This window comes from Sceloporus occidentalis, unplaced genomic scaffold, assembly GCF_023333645.1.
Source record: "Sceloporus occidentalis isolate IW3139 unplaced genomic scaffold, rSceOcc1.0.p SCAF_598, whole genome shotgun sequence".
NCBI classification, from domain to species: Eukaryota; Metazoa; Chordata; class Lepidosauria; order Squamata; family Phrynosomatidae; genus Sceloporus; species Sceloporus occidentalis.
The window spans coordinates 1-16,399 of NW_028317578.1; the positions used below are offsets into that span (position 1 = coordinate 1).

Consider the following 16,399-nt stretch of genomic DNA (forward strand, 5'->3'; position numbering starts at 1 on the left):
ATATATTTCTGTATAGATATATATGTGTATACATGTATGTGTGTGTATGGATGTATGTACGTACATATACATGGATGTATATGTGTATGCATGTATGTATGCATACACATACATGTATACATGTATGTATATGTATGTAAATATATATGTGTATGTATGTATATATAGGTATGTATATGTAGATACGTATATATACGTGTGTATACATATTTGTTTGTGTATCTATATATATGTGTGTATATATATGTATATATGTGTATGTATGTATATATATATGTACATATGTGTATGTATGTATGTATATATATGTCCTGATGAAAGTCAGTAATGACTGAAACGTCGACTTGACTTTGAATAAAATGAAATTGTCTATTTAAAGACCTGGAGTGCTGACCATCTTTTTGAAAGTGTTTTACATGGAAACTGCTGGTTACTAGCACCGGGCTTGGAATATTTGGGAATGGTGTGCAATGGACTCTGTGAGTAAATATATATATATCTGTATATGTATTTATATTGCTGTCATGATTCACATTAGATATTGTATGACAAAACTATACAATAATCTTCATGCATGGCAACATTTAGAGATATGATTGTTTAATCATAGCCTTGTTGCAAAACCTTACCTTATAACTGGACAGTTTATCAGTGGGAGTTGTTTGAGAATGAGTAGTTAAAATGTATGTAACATCCTGCTCTTGCAACCTTCCGTGGTGACTGTGAATTAGATATTCTGTTTTAATGTTCTGCTTTATTGTCTCCGTTCCAAATCAAATTTCGGATAAAAAAAAACCTAGAAGCAAAAGTACCACAACTGATGTGTCAGCTTTCACCTAGTTTGATGCTGCCCCTGAAAGAAGACTCACAAATACATTGTAGTGTTTGGATGCCAGAATACTTGAATGGATAATGTAACAATTGAGTGACAGGAGACAAAGTTGTAAATTATTCATATTCAGAGGAAAAATCATGTTACTAGTGGGGTACCTCAGGTATCTGTATTGGACCCATACTTAATGTTTTTAATAACAATAAAGACTTTGCGCATCTGGTCTGCATCAGGGTACATAGTGTTGGTATCACTGACAACAGAATAGAGGTGCTTGGGAGTTTATTATTTGTAAGAAAGATGTGGTTATATCACTTTACATCATATTCTAAATACAGAGACATTAATATGTAGTTGGTGCCTCCTTGCAGCTGTAACGGCTCCCACTCTTCTAGTGAGGCTTTCCACGAGATGTTGGGAGTTTGTGGGAATTTTTGCTCATTCATCCAGTAGAGACTTGTGAGGTCAGACACTGATGTTGGATGGGAAGGCCTGGCTCGCAATCGCCGTTCTAACCGGTCATGCTAGAAGAGAAAGGGGTAGACAAAGAACCACTACTGAGTTACTCAGAGGAAAGAAGAAAATACGCACTTTGAAGATGTTGTAAAATAGTATTTATTATTTTTGTATTGAAGCAGAGTCATTACATAATACTCCTGGAAAGCTTTGTGTACTACATTATCCAGGTTTTTACATATAATTTCAGATACTGTTAAGTTGCTGCTTAACCAGTACACACCAAGTGTTCCTAATCACCCTATTTACATTTGGTAGCACAGTTTTGCTTAAGTTAGCAAGTGATTTTCAAAGGTGTTCTTCCGCTTTTTTTTCCCCGTGTAGTTACCTCTTATGTTAAGCTGAAAGAGAAAAGAGAATGATTAAAAAAAAATCCATAATTAAAAATGTTATTCTTACATCATATTCACAAATTTTATACACAGGCTATGCATTAAATGCTACAGATTATACGTAAGCTATTTTTAAGCATTAATGCATATGCCTTTGTATTTCTATTATGAACATAACATACAGACAAGAGTTACTGTGACACAGGTAACAAAAACCAAGTAAAGAATGTTTGTGCTCTAGAGCGCTTCTCATAAGCAGCAGTGTATATTGGCCTAGACTGGTTGGGGAAGGGGAGTAAACAGTAATGTAAAACACCGGGCAGGCCCCTACCGGTCCAGTTACCCTGTTGATGACTCCACATAGCATGCTGTAGCTAATGCCACGATATGACATCATATGCCACGATATGACATCATATGCCAGTGCACAGTAGTAAGGATGACTGCGAGTGTACGTATGTTACGCAACAGTGCTCAGGACACACACACTAGGGAGTGCTAGAAGTCAGGAAAATATGAGGAATTGGACCTACAAATAAAATGATCACAATTGTGTAGTCAGCACCGTATATAAATGGGAATACAGCAATGTTCTAATAACGACTGTGCACTATATTGTAATTTAGAAGATTGTTATGGATTTGGATAATTGTGTGTTATGGTATCATACCTATCGATGAGAGAATCTCTCATGCTGGTAGCGATGGTACTAGGCTGTGCATCACTCAGCTTGAATACACTTTCTATAACGGAGAGCTCGGTGCTTGTTGTATCCAGGCCACAAAATGCACACCAATCATTAACAACCATTCCTGAAGCAATCACTTCGCTGCCTCGGTTTACTGTACCAGCCTACAAAACAAAACACAACACTTTCATGTTTCATGTTCATACGGTTTACACAGAGTGGTTCACTTTTTATGACTAAAAAAAGATATTGGAAAAAATAATTCAGAAATCTAAAATCATTGACAGGTTTTTCAGGGAACGTCACACAAAAGCAAGTGCCTACCCGGCAGCAGGTATTGACAGGAGGGTAAAAAGCAGAGAATTCAACATCCGGTTACAAATGACAGTGCCATGCTATCAGACGGCAAAACACTTGGTGTAGAAAAGTCCCTTGAACACCGGGATTTTATAAAGTTTCGTTGCATCATTCCCTGAAAATGATTTGTGCATAAAAGGCTTACCACGAGGGGAACTTGTAAGAGAGAAGACAGCTCATCTTGATCCTCGATGGATGTTTTGGGATGGACTAAACCTCCTTGATTACTAAATGCACAGTAACTTCCAACGAGAACCTGTTCGGCGACTGTTTGCCTAAACACTTCCACTTTTAGGACATCTGCCAATATCTCCTCCGTTTCCTGCAAATAAGTTAAAAGCAATGAGTGGGGAAAAAAAAAATACATCACTTATTTTCATGCAAATCCTACAACTATAAGTATGTTTGTATAAACAAAATACATCACTCTTATTTTCATGCAGATTCAAACATTATATGTTTGTATAATTAGCATCAACACCAGCGAAGCCCACTGGAAGAATCTTACTGATAGAATTTCTAATGAAAATGATGTACGCTAACGAAGGATATTTGAGAATTTCGGCAAATAAAATGTTCTATAATAAAGTTTGAGAAAACCCTAAGCGTTATTATCAAGATTTATTAAAATATTACTATAATGCTTAACATTTTCAGCTATTCCTGCTCCGGGGGTGATAGGCATGCAAATTGTAGAATACACTATATACGATGGGTCACAGTTATAAGGAGTAATCTCATAGGAAAGCACTTAATACGCACCAATATGCAGACGTATTTTACTGGTTACTATGGTGATTACATATTGCAGCTTAGGCTTCACAGGCGACTGTAGCTTTTAGAGGCGATACATACCCTGTCAAGGTCTGGATGGACAAGGGCTACATAATCGTTACACGCGATGACGTTTCCCAAAGCAGAAAGTCTCTCTTCCACTCTTTGGATCCGCACCGAGTCCGGCAGACTGTTTCTAATGTGCTGCAGCTCTTGATCTGTTGTATTGCTCGGTACTAAGAGACCATTACGGTTGCCTAAAATAAAATATATTAGGAGAGTGTGGTGACGCACAAAAAGCCATCTCACGTTTCAATAAGAATATTTTTTGCTTCCATTCTGATGCCTGAGAGCCATCAAAAAACATTTTACAACACGAGGAAACTTTGATGCTTGCTTTATAATAATACAGATATACCTGGAACAGAAGAGTTAGTAAGAGATTACAGTTCTTCTATCCGCACTTGAGTGATAACGAGCGAGTGTTATCAGAGCGAAATTGGGAATAATCCTGAAAAGGAGGCACTGTATTGAGGCTGACGGGCCGGGGACCAGAGATATGACATCATTACTCACCAACACACATCCTGCCAATAATTCTGCATCCCGCTATTGAAGCATGTACTACAGGGACAGTCTCAGAAAGCTCTCCTTCAAACACACTGCAAAGGAAAGCATTTGTAATTAAAAGGCAGAATGTTAGATTTAAAGACATCACAGCCTTACCAGAAGACACAGGTTAAATATGACAGTGGCAAACGGTTACTTTTCGTTGTACAGTTATGGAACGGCAGCAAACCAATATCAAAAAAATAGTGATGACATCAGGACACTACGGGGAACGTTCTACATGCAAGCGTTCAATCCACTCATGGTTTCAAGGGTTTATGCCAATTGAGAATTGAGAGCCATTTCTGAAGGGTGGTCCATGAGTAAGCGCATAGAGTTAAGGAGGTGACTCCCTTTTCTCCTGGAATCATCAGGTCTGTGATGCCAAGCGGACATTTTTCCTCCATACGTTGCTCAGCATTGCGCAAGCCGGTTCGCAGTACACAAGGTATCCCCGCCTGAACCAGAGTGTCCTAGAAGTAAGTTTGTGCGCTGAATTCTGTGACACAGCAGCTCGTGTGAAGAGAATTCTGCAGCCCGCGCAGAACGGGAACATTATATACCCAGTGGATATAATAAGTTGCATTCTGTGGCTGTACCAAGCCTTGTGACGGCGATTCTAAAACATACAACGTAGAATCTCAAATACTCGAGTCATCGAGGGACAAAACGAAAACGACTTCTATTCAGACGCGGATACACAGGACTCCTGGCCCGTTTCTGTTCCTTGAGTCCTGGCGTTACGCAGCGCCCAGGAGGACTGCAGTGCGGCAAGGCTGGTTTATACGGATTGTGGGGTACAGGGTAGGCTCAGGCTGCAGTCACTTATTCACAAAAACAACACAATAAGGTTACGTCTTAGCTGGGAACTTTATACACGAGCAGAGCCCAGAGACGCTCAAAATATTAACTCTAACAGCTCATCATGACGCTTTTTACGTGTTAACCTAATGGCTCCAATAAATCCTCATGGAGTCCCTGATTGACACCTTTATTCAAGCAGGGACGCCAACCATAACATGCAGGCAGCAAAAGCTCCGACTTGGAGTTTTATACACAGACTGCGTGGCCCTAATAATCTGCCCCTTCACCCAAAAAACCCCGGGACTGGGAGCCAAACTCTGACAGCGCTCATGGATGGTTCTGTTTAACCAAAAATGTACCAACATGGAATAGAATGTATTTTCCAGGATAGTAGATCTCGTAGATTTATCTGTAACCGAAGCGATGTGTGTTAGAGAGACGGTGAGATGTATGTACATAGCGATCAGCATCTATGGACCCTGCGGTTCCTCCGCTCACCCCATACCTGTAGAAGTTTTCCGATCCTCCGATCGCCACCAGGCAGTAAGTGTTAGTAAGTTTCGCGAAACACCCGATCTCGTTGTTGTTTTCAAAAGAGGCCCGGACTGCCATTTCGGCTTCGTTGAAGACTTTCTCTCGCTACAAACACAAAAACTAAATTAGAGGCCTCCTGGCGGAAAAACACATCGGGAACGGCTTCGTTATCAGCAATAAACGCATTTCTGTACAGCGACTTACCGCTCGGCGCTAACGATTAAAACCAGCGAGCTCGGTCTCCTCACTGTGGTAGTAACTATCACCCACCTCTCAATGGGTCAAACACGTGGCCAGCGTGAGCTTCTGATCCTCTTCCGGGTTGCGTGCAAAGGCTGCCGAAGGACGCAGAGAGCGTCGAGCGAAGGCAGCCATTTTTCTTGTGGGCAAGTTTGGAAATGCATAGAAAACTCTTATTGTATACCTTTTATGCCAGTTTACTAATATTTGCGGAAATATTTTTTTTATTTACGCAGTTGCTCTTGTTTTACGAAGCACAAACATCTCTAGACTGTTTGGGGCACCAATAAGCTGCTTGGGGCAAAGGTGGCTTTACCAAGCATCATGCCCCACAGTGCCACCTTTACCCTAAATAATTTGTGAGTGCCTTTGCCAAGCAGCTTATCAGTGCCATCATAACTCCCAAACAGCCTGTATTTGCCCCCATCTTGTCAGTGCCCCAAACAGCTTATCTGTGCCATCATTGCCCTCAATTTCTGTGGCTTCTTTGCCCCTTGCACCCCTTTCAACACACACTCTGGCACACATATGTAAACACAGTTACTCATACTCACTTACACACACACATACACATCCATTCTCTCACACCACTTCTACTAACACACACTCCATCTCACACCACTTACACATGCACGTTTACACAAAATTACACGTATAAATAGACATCCTCATACAAAGAAATAAAGAAATAAACATACATACATACATACATACATACATACATACATACATACCTACCCCTGGCCGCCCCCGCTTACACTGTGTATCCTATATCACACCCGATATGTTCAGGTCTCCCCTTGCCCATTTAAAATAGAGGGAAATGGGAGGGATTGGTGTGTGATAGGCGTGGCGGGAATGATGTGTTGTTGGTCAGTGTGATGGGAGTGCGTTGTGATAAGTAAAAGGTGTGAGTTATGGTGTGTGATAGATGTGAAGGCAGGTAGGCGTGAGGGATGGGGTGGTGATGTGTGATGGGAGTGAGTTGTGATAGATGAAGTGCTGTATGTGATAGGTGTGATAGGAGTGAGTTGTGATAAGTAAAAGGTGTGAGTTATGGTGTGTGATAGATGTGAAGGCAGGTAGGCGTGAGGGATGGGGTGGTGATGTGTGATGGGAGTGAGTTGTGATAGATGAAGTGCTGTATGTGATAGGTGTGATAGGAGTGAGTTGTGATAAGTAAAAGGTGTGAGTTATGGTGTGTGATAGATGTGAAGGCGTGGGGTGGTGATGTGTGATGGAAGTAATATGTGATAGATGAAGTGTTGTGTGTGATAGGTGTGATGGAAAGTCAGTGTTTGTTCCGGTGAACCTGCCTGGAGTGTTTTATTACGTGGAAGGTATCCTGACTTCGGCTCATCTGACTACCCTCTTCTGGCTTTGTTTTAGGACTACAACCATGGACTGTGCTATTATTTGTATAATAAAGGTATAATTTTACCACACTTCTCCCCTCTCTCTCGTTTGTGGCTCCTAACACATATGGGAAGTAATTAAAGTAATTATATAACCTTTAGCTGCAAAAGCAATGATTTTCTTTTCTCCACGGTCTCCTTATTGTGACAGAATGAGCTGTAATACAGAGACAGCTCCAGCCTGGCAAACAAAGACAGCACAGGCAGGAACTCCACTGTGTAATTAATCCCATCAGTAGGGTTGCTGCCAGGGGATTAAAGGTTGGGTTGAATGCATGTATCTGTTAATTTATGTTAATGAAGTTCTGTGGCCATATCAGTCTGTGTTTTACATCAATAAAATTGTAATTTTTGCTGTACTCAGTTCAAGGTAGTTGTGTCTACTTATTGGGTACACATAGCAGGGTTCCAAGGTGCGCATGCTGGCCGGCGCTGGAAGTGATTCCGGGGACAACAGGAGGATACTGGGTGATCTCTGGGAGTTACTACAGCTCTCTCTTATTCAGGCCTTATTTTTTATTTTTATTAAAATCAAACATTTGGTACAGATACAATATTTCTTATTCACAGTACTTCTTTCAAATTTTAGGATGTTTCATAATTCTTTCTAGTATGCAACACAATGTATTTATGATTTATGTCTAAATACCATGCATCTCAAAACATTAGCTAGTATGGCTGACTTCCAAATGCAGGGATATTACTTACTTGCGTTGAGTAATACTTACAAGAGAAACATTGATACATATTATTCCTTGTAAGTTATTTCACTAAATCATCATCATATGTTGACGTCTCTGGCAGCAGCACTTTATTTATCTATTGATTTATTATTTATTGATTTGTGTAGCAGCATAATAATATTTCACATAATTGTCCATAATTGTCCATTTACTTTATAACCTGATGTTTCCTTTCATATAGCGTTCATTACATCTTCCTCCCCTCTGTTATTTAGTGAAAATCAGGGATTTTTCTGATATTTACAGCAGCCATGTCTCTAGCGCTTCACTTTGATGATGATTTTTAATTATCGAGAAGTCACATATAAAAGTGTTACACATTTGATAAAATTTAACAAGAAATAAACTATTGTTATAAAATTGATAGGTATAATAAGAAAGTCATGTGTATTGCCAGTAAAATATAATTCTCTGTATCTGCCCCAGAGGGTCGGTGTGAAAGAGCCACAGGTAGCCACTTCCCCCACCGCAGCTTGCCTTATTTCCTTTAACCGGCTTTATTCCTTTCTTAACTCAAACATGAATATACAACGCAAGCTCACCGGGCAACCAAACCTGGGGCATGGCTGTTATGTCACTAAAACTGACTGTTCTGGCTGTCAGATAAACTCTTTAAATGTTAACTGTATATTTACTATCACATGTCGGGAGATAAAAGTAGGAGATATGAAAGACACTCGTCACTACTTTGTTAATTTGTCCCATCTTTAGTAGATTTTCTGTTAGTCCCCTCTAGTTCTGAGGCAGAGATGCCTTTGTCCATCGTAGGTTTATTTACGTACTAAATCAAATCTGCTATAAATTTTTTCTGGTTTGTACTTTGTAATGAGGTCTAGTTTGCTGTGTCCTAGAGTCATTCGTTTGTTGTTCATGTGATCCTCCTTGTTTTTAGCATTGGCTGGATCACTTTTTTTATGTTGTGATTCGCAGATTTTATTTAGCGCTAAGTCACTTTTCATTTTCGGTGAGGTTTTATTTTCCACCTGCAGAGGTTTTTTCTGTAGAGCACCAAACTTGGGAGTCAGTGGAGAAGATGTTGTTGTGAGGCTTTTGTCGTTAAGGATTGGAGTTGACTTTGATAAGAGTAATTTCTGCATTGCCAGCAGGTTATTCCTCTCAGTGTTCGGATCTGATTGGCGACGCGCTTCGTTCAAAATATCCACATCTGGCTGTTCACTAAATTTTCGGCCATAATTAGTTCCATGTGTTTTATCGTCGTAAATGATGGTTACTGCTTGGTTGTTAGAGAAAGGTGGAGTCTTTACACTCGACTGACTGCCAGAATTAGAATTCGATTCAACGGAGATCTCAGGAACTCGTTTAGGTATTGGGGGAGATTTCTTGACAGCCCACCGGTTCCGTAAGATTCTATTTCCAGCTGCCTTGGGGTTTTCACTCTCTATGCAAGTAAAGTAATCGGCTTCCAGGGAATCTGCGTATAAGCATCGGAATTCCCTGTCGAAGACTTCAACTATATTTCCTTTGAAGTAGGTCACCATGTTGCTGTGGACGTGGCTTGAAAGCCAGCTGAAACTAAGACAGGAGAAGTGTATTTTAGAATGCAACCGGCAATATTTTAACTTTACAATCTGTAAAAACCATGTTTCTCTCTGTTTTAAAATTTATACAAGTTCTATCCAGCACAATCACATCAGCACCGGTGTCAACCATTCCACTGATCACGTATTTTAATATTTGGGAAAATACACAAGGCACAATTTCTACAAACTTTTTAGTTTACAAAAAGAAAATACTTCTCAGCTTTGGGAACAAACAGTAATCACTAGAAGACACGCTTTTCCTAGTAGTTCATACAAACCTAAAATATCAAGATCAATACCATATAAATTGTAGTGCTGATTTTGTTTTAAACTTCCCTACCTGTATGCCCCGGCAATAACATGTTCACAATCAATGATAATAAACTTCTCCAGAAGCTGGCCAGAGAATTTCTTTCCTGATTTAGTGCAGTAAGTATCGCCAGTCATCGTACGGATTTTCATGTTCTAAGATTGAAAGAAGAAAATGTTAAATGAAACATTCTGTATTATTACATATGTTTCTAATAGCTTGGTTTCTTAAGGTGTTACACAATGTAACATGTTGGATCATTTTGAATCTTGCCAAGCTCAGTTTTAAGGTTTTTATTCAGCTCGGGAGAAACATGCAGCAACTTGGGTGCATTGCTTACCTCACCATGAGCTCACCAGTTGAACCCATAGATCAGGCCTGGGCAACCCAGAAAGCAGCAAGTTTAATGATAACCTTACATCACAACCTTACATCACATCCTCTCACCCGACTTTCGGTTATGTCCGAAGAGATGTGGATTAGGAGAGAGAAGAAAGAAAAACAAGAAGATGTGAGATACGGAAATGGAAGTGGCCCACAGAGAAAGCAGGGAGAAATTCAGAGAGCATTAGTAAGAGAGAGTGAACAAAAATGCGTGTGTGAGAGTGAGTGTGAGAATAAATGTGGGCCTTTGACAACAAACTTTGTTCCTGAATTTTAAATGACTCCCAAGAAGGGGCAGAAAACTGAATTCATTGTCCGAAAATGAATTGGCCAAAAAAACCCATAAAATGAGTCCAAATAGTTTTTGGCCCATTTGCACACATCTATTAAATAGTATTTTTTATTTTATAATAACATTAAAGTTTGCCTTTTGCATTAAAATACAGATGCCCTTCATAAACTAACAATGATTTCTACTTACCGAAATGTGAATTTTGTTGAAGCCCAACTTTTCATACATTTCTATAAAATAGATAATGTTTATTTCATCAAGTAAAAGGTAAACTGGGACTCGTCTTTTGGTGGCTGCTTCGATAAGATCACATAAAATCTCTACATCTGTGAACAAATCCATCACCACTGCAATAACCTGGAGATAGAAAGCTCATTAAGCACATAACATATATAATCCAGTTTGCCAACCGTGTGGTATTTTAAAAATATATCATAAACCAGAGGAAAACATTTGTTTTTGTGACGTATGGATAAAGACATGACTTTAATAAAATGCATTATGCAACATATTAGTTTTTGATTGTAGTGAGTGTAATGGAGCGAGAAGTTAAGAATATAGGGTATTTTATCTAAATGATTTCATTTATACACATTTTAATGAGCTGTATGGTTCTTAATATAAGTTTAGTCTACACCCCTTCCCTTTCTTCTGTCTTTTTTTTTACGCAGCAGGACTCTCTCTCACATACTGACCTCCCTCTACCCCGCTGCTTTTGTAGAGAGAGATCAGAGGAGACCAGGAAGTGTCTAAAGAAGGTAAGTGAACAGGTGGGGGCAAACAAAAGGCAGGGCAGAGTGCACAGACAGGACTGACTGACAGAGATAAGAGCATTTTTGGGCAATGAATTTTGTTTTCAAAAGGGTAACAAATAAGCTAAAAAGGAAACAAAAATATTCCAAAATTATTTTGAGCCCTGTGCACAAGTGTAATATACAATATATGTCTGAATGTGTAATCGCATCAGATCCACACTGTGTCTGCGAATGGCAGAAATAAAATGTGGCCACCCTAGTCCTCACTGGTAGAGGCATCGCTACTCTCCTGTGATGTCTCCCTAACAGCTTGTCTAAGCCATCTTTACCAGCAAAAAAGATTAATATAAGAGTAAATACTGGTGGTGTGGAGAGGGTTTGTCGGCGTAGGGAGGCCCAGACCATTTGGGCTTCAAAACTACTGATGGCAGCACTGGGGACCGGCAAGCTGGCAGAAAATGTGAATGCATATTTTAATGGATTGCTGTGTGCATGTGTGCCTCCAACATCAAAGGCGGAAAGCCCAGGCCCTGTCTCAGTCAGACAGACAGTCCTCCAGTCTTCCAGGTAAACCTTCACTGCTTTTAACGCATTGCATTATGACTTCACCCTTTGTAGCTCTGCCCTCACCGACACACAACTATGGCCGGCATTTTCTTATTAGGTCAAACCAGGATAGATCAAACCCCAGGACTTCATTATTTCCATTACACAACATTGAACTATGTCTATTTAATGTCATTTGCATACAAATATTTATATGTGATTCATAAACCTTCTGAGAAGATTCCGAGTTTCACGGTAAATAATGACTCACTGAGACAACAAATACAATTTATCTCCGTGTGCTTTGTTGATACTTTCCCTAGCAGCAAGCAGGAGAAGTCTGGACTTTGAAGCTCATGTATATAAAGCCTCCTTCCTCAGAATAATTCAAATCCATTTTAAATCGGTCAATGGATCAATGAACGCTCACGTGGAACAATGTAGATATTCTTTCTGCCCGAATGTACACTTAATCATCAGGTACTATGACGAGTTCTGTTAAGCTTTTGGAGGCCATGGTAGCAGAAAACATGTTTTTTGCAGCCTTTGTACCGGTGGAAATTAGGATGACCAGACATGAACATTGTAAATGTTGGGCCGCATGTAAATGTTTGTTGCCTTATATGATGCATAGGTCTCTTCATTCATAGACTAACACATAAAGAATTATGTTACTTGTCATCTTAGTGGAGGTTCTTCCCCTGCTTCTCTCCTGTAGGTTACATGATTCTAATTTTGAAAACCGAATTGCAACACGCATAATTAAAAATAACTTATTAAAATGTATGGAAAATTAAAGCCAGGGCTGAGTTAAGTCATCTACGGCATTACAGAAATAGGAACGGGGTGTGTAATTATTTCGAAATTTAGCAAATCATACCAGGTAAAGCAGAGATTACCGTTCACTTAATACAAAAGACAACTGGCGATCTGCGTATACACAGTAATGAAGAGAAACTGTGTATGATTCTCTCACCTCCATATATTGAGAGATTATGAATTAACATTTGTTTTAAATGTGTTTGTTAATTATGATAAGTTTCAACAAAATATTTAACTAATTTTGTTAAAAAAAATAACTAAAGTAGATTTATAAACTATTTCGTGGAACATATTTAATAGCAACAGGACCGGGGGCAAACATTAGCTGGATCCAAGTACACTATGGGATTTAACAGATAACATGCGTAGGGTGGTTTTATGTCAGAGAGCTTGCAAGCTTGCCCCTGTCACAGCGGACACACAACACTATGCGGACCATAATGTATCTGGACCCACAACGGGGACAAATCTTCAGTTAATGACTAATGAATAAATTCTTGTTGGGCATGCTTGCACTAGATTACGTTATCCTTTCGCAAGTATCGGAAGATTAGTTTAAAGATACTAAATTTCTTTATTACTATGTATTGATTTAAATAATGTGATCTTATTCTTCAGTGCCGTACAATTACCAAATAATTAGTCTAGTTTGTGGTGGTTAATAGTCCACGCCTAGTGCCTGATCCTTATTCCTCTGATACATTTTGTGCAATGGCTTCAAAGGCTTTACACATTTTACCATAATGATATATGATATGGTCAATCAGTACCATCACCCACCCCAGAAATAAACGATTTGGCTTTTAGACACAACAACATATAAAGCAGGTCGTCAATGTATATGTATTTACTGTAGGCTGTCAGTATACTTCAATGCATAGATCTATGTGAATATTCAGCCTCAATAACAACATACTTACCGTCTTTGCTTTATTTATCAGCGACCGTATCAAATCTTTGATAACGTTGGATCTATGCCTTTGGAAAATAACTTGCACCTCTGTCCCTTTGGTTCTAGTGGCCAGCGGAAGCTCGGGCCACCCCAGCTCAAGTGCTGGGGCATCAATATCTGACATCACAGGAAAGTAAGTTCCAGATGTTAGCTCAGAAGGACAATTGTCACTAAAGGAGGTGTTGGTTCCATCGCCATCCAAGACAGAGTCATCAGACACTCCATTAACATTTGCACTTCTGCAAATAAAATCAATGTCCAAGCTTGATAGGAAAGGTAGCTCCTTCTCATCACTCAACACCTGGAGGTATCCCTTTTCTCCATGTTCCAGCAAGGCATCGGTGGCAAGGCGAGCTGATTCGTTATAATTTAGGACAAACGGTGAACTTTGTCTCCAGGGGCTTTTAAGTTCTTCTACTCTGCTCCTAAGTTGCCCAGTTGTTCTTAATCCTCTCCTGGCCTCTGGATTTTGCATCTTCAAAATTCAATTCACAAAATGAAATCAGAAATCATAAACGGAAAATACCCGCTGCCGCTTGGCTCTTAGATGTGAAATCTTCAATGAACGTATAAAGTATAAGGAGAAATTCAGTTCCCCGTTCACCTGCTTCAGCCCTGTTGACTTCTGGACAGTTTCTATTGAACTTCCTCATACCTACCGGAGCTTTTACCTAAACCCATATTCTTTGTAATCTCACAAGAGAATCCAGCCCTACCCCCATGCTACCTGTTTGTTGAGTTTTTTTTGCCTCCCAGACAGACGACAACTAAGGTGTTGTAATGTAACGTGTTCTAGCAGGCAACAACTGAAGATCGCTGACAGCACAATGCTGTTTTATAGAAGAATTCAAACATGAATTAATCGCATTTTATTTTAAGCCTAGTAGCACGTGCTTAGTATATAAAACTATATAAACTATATAAAACTATATAAACTAAACTATATAAAACTATATAAACTAAACTATATAAAACTATATAAACTATATAAAACTATATAAACTAAACTATATAAAACTATATAAAACTATATAAACTAAACTATATAAAACTATATAAACTAAACTATATAAAACTATATAAACTATATAAAACATTGAACACACACATTATATATATATATATATTATATATATAACAGGCATGATTTTCTCAACAGTGAGTTTTCTATTACCTTGGGTGAAGTGTGGATCTTACCTCATTATTTTGTGGTTTCGATCCATTTATACTTTGGATTTCTCTTTATCTTTTATCTCTTTATCTGTTTTTTGGAGATAAATATTATTGATTGATTTTTTGCTTTAACCAATTGATAGTGGGTTATTTTACATTTCTAGATAATTTCACATATATCTCAGAGTCACACTAGTGCTGTATCCTTAATCCTTTCTAAATGGTTTGCATGAACTTGCATGTATACAAAAAATATTAGTCTAAATTTTTATTTAAAGTATTTCAATGATGTTAACCTTATATATTATTATTATTATTATTATTATCTTGTATTTATAAAGCTCCAACAATTTACGCAGCCCTTCATACAATCCATATATTCAAGGGGGAAGGACGACACAAGAATAGACAAAGACAAACTGATACATTAGGGCCTTGCTTGCAAGCTTACAATGTAGAGTAATAATAAAGCATAAGGTAAACCACATATGTGACAAAAATATAGTGGAAATGAATACATGGTTCATTTTTCTGGGCAGGGTCAGCAAAGTATTAAGACTACTAAGTGCCACAAAACTTTGTTAATTTGTCATTTTTTAAAGCAATCCCAATAAAAAAAGCTTAAAACACATAAATGTTGATATACAAAACATAACGATACTTCTCTTATTTTGAATAATGTATGCTTTCGTGTTAGTTTGTGTAACTATGACAATTAAATATTGTTATTTCTATGTTTCAGCAAACAAGATTATGTTGCCATCAACTTTATAAGTAGCCTGCTAGAACATGTTACAGTATGAATAATTGAATAAGCATTTTTTTTATATATAACGGCTAATGCCAAAGGGATTATTTTCTGCACATTTTGAAAAATGATTGACTTTTAAAGTGATAGTTAATGCGCTGATGCTTTGCATTAATTTACCTCCTGGCTGCCTGCTGACATTGAATCAGCGAGTGCGGTGTTTGTATGCAGGTAAGCACACCCATAGGTGTGAGCGTAAATGTCTCGCTGGCAGTTGGGTTCAGTATTCATGTTGCTAAAAGTTGCTTTTAGAGCTTATAAAAGTAACTTTGTCTGTGAAGCCTTTAATGCTCTTGAAATCTCAAATATATATATTTTTTATGTTTTTTCTTAACATATTTTCTTTCAGGTAAATAATTTTAAGTTTCTTTTATGCAGACCCAATCCGCTTCCTGGTCTGAAACAGCCCGTGGGGAAATGAGAATGGTAGCTGAGTAAATGTATGTGGTTTACCCTTTGCAAAAGCATGGGGGAGTTCTGCAGAACCTTCAAATCCATTTGCCCACTTAGCTTGGGCAAACGTATCGGTGGGGGGCTTCATGAGCGTGCGCGGAAAGCAGTCCCACCGATTTTATCAGGCCATGAGGAAGGTGGAGAAGTCCTATATATACTCTATACTCACAGGAGTAAACATGGCCAGTGTCAGACTGTGGACACGTGAAAGCACCAGATCTGCCGTGGGAGCAGCAGCAAGATAAGTGGCACGGCATTTGCCCAATTTGGCAGGTGGCCAGTCCAGGTCCGAGGAAGGCTAAAGGTGCTGCCCTGGGTGGGGCATAGGACAGTCCCAAAGATAAATACAGAGAAATGTGGAAATGCTCCTTTCAGTTATTAATAAATACATTTGACATTTTATTGTATTGTTTTATGGGGATCATTGTTTTCTGCTTGATTTCGATTGGATTATGTGACATGACTTTATTGTTGTGTTGAGGCAGCAAAACAAACAGTGTTCGGGTTATATCAGAGCTT

At 38.7% G+C, this 16,399-nt stretch overlaps 2 protein-coding genes across 2 annotated transcripts; both read right to left on the reverse strand.

Moving 5' to 3' along the window:
• Window positions 1-2,350: 2,350 nt before the first annotated feature.
• On the reverse strand, window positions 2,351-5,524 carry LOC149271006 (eukaryotic translation initiation factor 6; the record flags this gene model as incomplete). Its single annotated transcript, XM_089507687.1, has 5 exons — window positions 5,418-5,524; window positions 4,076-4,161; window positions 3,581-3,756; window positions 2,871-3,047; window positions 2,351-2,532 (listed from the first exon to the last, which is right to left on the reverse strand). Coding segments are annotated over exons 1-5 (728 nt in total), but the record flags the coding sequence as incomplete, so codon positions are not given.
• A 3,090-nt stretch (window positions 5,525-8,614) lies between these two features.
• Window positions 8,615-15,658, reverse strand: LOC149271007 (scaffolding CK1 anchoring protein C-like). The gene is made up of 5 exons (XM_089507685.1): window positions 15,548-15,658; window positions 13,415-13,921; window positions 10,561-10,728; window positions 9,726-9,850; window positions 8,615-9,377 (listed from the first exon to the last, which is right to left on the reverse strand). The coding sequence occupies exons 1-5, from the start codon at window positions 15,656-15,658 to the stop codon at window positions 8,615-8,617; spliced, it is 1,674 nt and encodes a 557-aa protein (XP_089363811.1).
• Window positions 15,659-16,399: the final 741 nt, after the last annotated feature.